This window comes from Bison bison, unplaced genomic scaffold (genome assembly GCF_000754665.1).
Source record: "Bison bison bison isolate TAMUID 2011002044 unplaced genomic scaffold, Bison_UMD1.0 scf7180017864035, whole genome shotgun sequence".
Lineage (NCBI taxonomy): Eukaryota > Metazoa > Chordata > Mammalia > Artiodactyla > Bovidae > Bison > Bison bison.
This window is the reverse complement of record NW_011494607.1, coordinates 203,805-208,386: the sequence shown is the minus strand read 5'-3', so window position 1 is coordinate 208,386 and position 4,582 is coordinate 203,805. Positions and strand designations below refer to the sequence as shown.

Here is a 4,582-nt window from a genome sequence, read left to right as displayed (position 1 = left end):
TCGTTTCTTCGTTTTGTTTTGTTTTTTTTTTTCCTTTTTAATGTTAAATTTTGACAACTAGTTCATAGGAACACAAAACTCTATTCACAGTGCCAGGCCACAAATGAAGGCAGAGGATACTTTTGCTGCCATTCCACACATCAAGACAGCTCTCCACCCAGCACCTTGACTCACCTCCAGGTCGCAGCTGTACTCAGAGCCATCCAGGAGGGTCACTTTACACTGGACAGTTTTGGTCTTCTTGGGAGCTTTCAGAGAGGCCTTCTCTGCTCTTAGCTCATTGGTCTGCACTTCCTTTGTCTCCCTTTTTGCTGCTTCATCCATAAATTCTGCTTCCTGTATTTCCTTCACCTTCTCTTCTTCTCTCTCCTTACTTACTTCTTCAACAAGCTGCTGAGGGGGAAAAAAAAAAATTAAATCCATAGTAAAGGTGACCAATTTGCAGAAGATGACACACACTAAAAAGAAAGATCTTTAGTAAGAACTGTGATTTATGGTAAACACTGTGAGCCTGAGATTTTAAAAGATTTTGAAACTTTGTCAGAAAGGGTATTTCACCACATCTTTCCCCCAATCCACTGCCAATTTTCTTATTTTGCCACTTTGGCAACATCAGAATTAAATGAGTAAAAGAAACTACGTCCCAGCAATGACATTTAAATACCATGTTAAATAATAAAACTCCTAATTATAATTACATAACGATGGCAAAACTTAGGCTTCAATAGGCAACCAAAATGCATACACATACAAATCTACTTCTTCCTACCCCTTAAACACTTAAATAAATCAAAGATACAAAAGTGTGTATTATTTAAGAAGCGAGGTGATCCTTGCCTGAGAGTACTTGTCTAACCCTAAAATGAATAAATATGACTTTTTTATGATCTGCATATACAGGGGATTTTTTTTTTTTTTTTGCTTTATTTTGAAAGCTTTAAAAGGAATAACAGGAGAATGTTGTGGTAGACCCTCCAAGATCCATATTCCAGATACAGTAAGCCAAAGCAGTATCTGAATACAAGAAATCTGGAAATGGTTCAAAACAAATCCGTTCCGTTAACCTGGTTATGCCATCAAAGCCTTCACTTCCAGACAATCACTTCTCAAAATACTTGTGTCTCCTGACTGCTCACCAGAGGTTTCTCTTCCTTGACGTCAACCTTAATCTCCTGTTGTTTTCTCTGAGCTGTTTCTTCAGCATCACCCTTGGCCCGCCTTTCTTCTTCAGGAAGAGATTCCTCCTTGTCTAAAACCTGTTCTCCCACAACAGGTTGGGCAGGCTCTTTTTTATCTCCTCCATCTTTGGCCGCTACTAAGGTATAGGACTTTTGTTTCTTAAGCCAAGGGGGTATGAATCGAGAAATCCCCCGGCTCTCAGATGGATCTTTCTCTTTCTTCTGGCGGCGTGGGCTACTTTGGCTTTCAGCTGGAGGAGATGATTGGGAACCTTTTTCCTCCTCTGGATCAGATGTCTGATTCTGCTGATTTTCTGCTACTTCTTTCGGTTTCTCCTTGGTTGCATCTGCTCCTAACTGGTCAGATTCCTTCTTCACTTCAGATGCGGAGCCCACTTCAGTAGTCATGGTCACAGCTTATTCTATAAACAAAACAAAATCACCAAGAGTTATTTTACAAACTCTCCCCGTTTTAGTTTGGAGGCAAGGGGCAGGGTAAAGAAGGGTGGGGAGGGGAATGGCAGAAAGATGACAGGGAGAAAATACATTTTAAAAAAAAGGTTAAGAAGCATAAGAGAAAATGGAGACTGCCATCCTTAATGTTTAGAAATCTCTATCAGAATCGAAGAACCAAAATAGCATCACAATAGACTTAACTGTGGTTAATTCTACAGTACAGAGAAAACTTCAAATCGTCAAGAGTTCTAGAAAAAGTAGTTATTGTTCAGTTTCATCTAGGTATGAAAAAATAATCCACTCCCCAAATTTTTAGGGAAAATTGCTTTTCTCTATACTTAGTTTTCCTCATTCACAATATTAAAGCTACTGATATTAAGCTACTCATAATGCTAGAAGACCCTGAGACATATTTCATTGCAATTTCACAAATTAAAATCAATATCTAAAGAAATGTTAGGTATAATAAAAATGAATTTTAAGTACTGGGTACCTAATTGTGAGAAAATTAAAATGAACACAAATATCTTTTTTGTTCCAATATTAAACCCCATAATTCACCATCACTATCCCAATGTAAGTTAGTCTTTAAGAAAGGCACTAAAACTATAATCAAAACTCCAAAATTCCATACCACCCGACCTCATACACAATTTTCTTAGTATATGTGATTGTAGAATATCTAGGGGTCCCAACTTAAAACCAAATAAAGACATCATAAGAGTGAAGGAAATGCATCTAATATTCAATCCTTTTACAACTAATGAAAACAAAACTGAAATTAAATCTAAAAGTAACTTGTTGTCTAAAATTTACATAAAGAAAGAGGGACTTTCTTTCAAAGTATCATAGCACCACTGACATAAAAAAAAATCAGGCAGGCACAGGAAAAGATGTTCAACATCATTAATCAAAGAAATGCACACTAAAACCACAATACACCTGTCAGAATGGCTATCTTCAAAAAGAACGCAAATAACGAATGCTGACAGGGATGCTGAGAAAAAGGAACTCTCAAACACTGATGCTAGGAATGGAAACTGGTGCGACCACTGTGGAAAACAGTACAGAGGTTTCTCAAAACTCTGAAAGAATTACTGTGTGATTCAGCAATTTCAATTCTGGGTATATATCAGAAAGAAACAAACAAACACACTAATTTGGAAAGATATACACACCCCAACGTTCATAGCAGCATTATTTACAATTACCAAGTCATGGAAGCAACCTCCATACCCATCAATAGAAGGATGGATAAAGATGCAGTGTATACAGACAATGGAATACTCAAGTCACAAAAAAGAATGAAGTTTTTCCATTTGCATCTGGAGGGTACTAAGCTAAATGAAATAAGTCAGACAGAGAAAGATAAATAATGTATGATATCACTTACATGCGGAATCTAAAAAAATAGATTAGTGAATATAACAAAACAGAAACAGATTCACAGATACAGATAACAAATTAGTGGTTACCAGTGGTGAGTGTGGAGGGGGGACGAGCAGAATAGGGGTAAGGGATTAAGAACTACAAACCACAGGGTACATAATAAATAAGCTACGAGGATATATTATACAACACAGGGAATATAGCCAGTATTTTATAATAACTCTTCATGGAGTATAAACATTACAAATAGTGAATCACTATGTTGTACACCTATAACTTACATAATACTGTACATCAACTATACTTCAATAAAAACAGTTTTTAAATTAAAAAAATGGGCAGGGACAGCAGACACTGCACGCTCTCCTTGCTTGCCCATGATGAAAGTACTCAAAGGCCTGGCGCCCTGACCAATGGAAAATTTCACAGCTATCTTCAAAAGTGGTACAAACTTGAAAAGTTCAAAAACAAAGTACACTGGATTTTTATTGTTTTAAGATTTATTGAAGTATAATTCACATACCATAAAATTCACCCTTTTAAACTATACAGTTAGTGATTCTAAGTATATTCAAAAACCGTTCTCTAATCCCAGAACATTTTCATCATCCCAAAAAGAAGCCCTGTGTCATTAATAGTTACTCTCCAACCCCCCCTTCCTGCAGCCCACTGAGATCACTAAACTACTTTCACTTTGTATAGATTTGCCTATTTGACATTTCAAATAAATGGAATCATACAATTTGTTGCATTTTCACTTAGCATAATGTTTTTAAGCTTCATCCATGTTGTAGTACGTATCAGTACTACACTTTTTTTAAATTATTCACCTCTTTTGCAAATTATATATCTGAGGAGTCCAATATCCAAAATAAACAAGAACTCTTTTTTATGTATACAAAATATACAAATAGGAAAAGGAGTACGTCAAGGCTGTATATTGTCACCCTGCTTATTTAACTTCTATGCAGAGTACATCATGAGAAATGCTGGGCTGGAGGAAGCACAAGCTGGAATCAAGATTGCCAGGAGAAATATCAATAACCTCAGATATGTACCTTTATGGCAGAAAGTGAAAAACTAAAGAGCCTCTTGATGAAAGTGAAAGAGGAGAGTGAAAAAGTTGGCTTAAAGCTCAACATTCAGAAAACTAAGATTATGGCATCTGGTCCCATCACTTCATGGCAAACAGATGGGGTAACAGTGGAAACAGTGGCTGACTTTATTTTTCTGGGCTCCAAAATCATTGCTGATGGTGACTGCAGCCATGAAATTAAAAGACGCTTACTCCTTGGAAGGAAAGTTATGACCAACCTAGACAGCACATTCAAAAGCAGAGACATTACTTTGTTAACAAAGGTCTGTCTAGTCAAGGCTATGGTTTTTCCAGTGGTCATGTATGGATGTGAGAGTTGGACTATAAAGGAAGCTGAGTGCCAAAGAATTGATGCTTTTGAACGGTGGTGTTGGAGAAGACTCTTGAGCTGTCCCTTGGACTGCAAGGAGATCCAACCAGTTCATCCTAAAGGAGATCAGTCCTGGGTGTTCATTGGAAGGAC

General features: G+C 37.0%; 1 protein-coding gene across 10 annotated transcripts in view; it reads right to left on the bottom strand.

The window, feature by feature from the left end:
- Nucleotides 1-4,582, bottom strand: part of EPB41L2 (erythrocyte membrane protein band 4.1-like 2) — a 163,956-nt gene that overhangs the window by 111,382 nt on the left and 47,992 nt on the right. For all 10 annotated transcript variants that reach the window (XM_010834618.1, XM_010834617.1, XM_010834616.1 and 7 more), the window contains exons 2-3: nt 1,137-1,600; nt 175-393 (exon numbers count right to left, since the gene is read on the bottom strand). In XM_010834618.1, coding sequence (XP_010832920.1) covers nt 175-393; nt 1,137-1,586 — 669 coding nt within the window. In that variant the 5' untranslated portion in view covers nt 1,587-1,600. The remainder of the gene's footprint in view (nt 1-174; nt 394-1,136; nt 1,601-4,582) is intronic.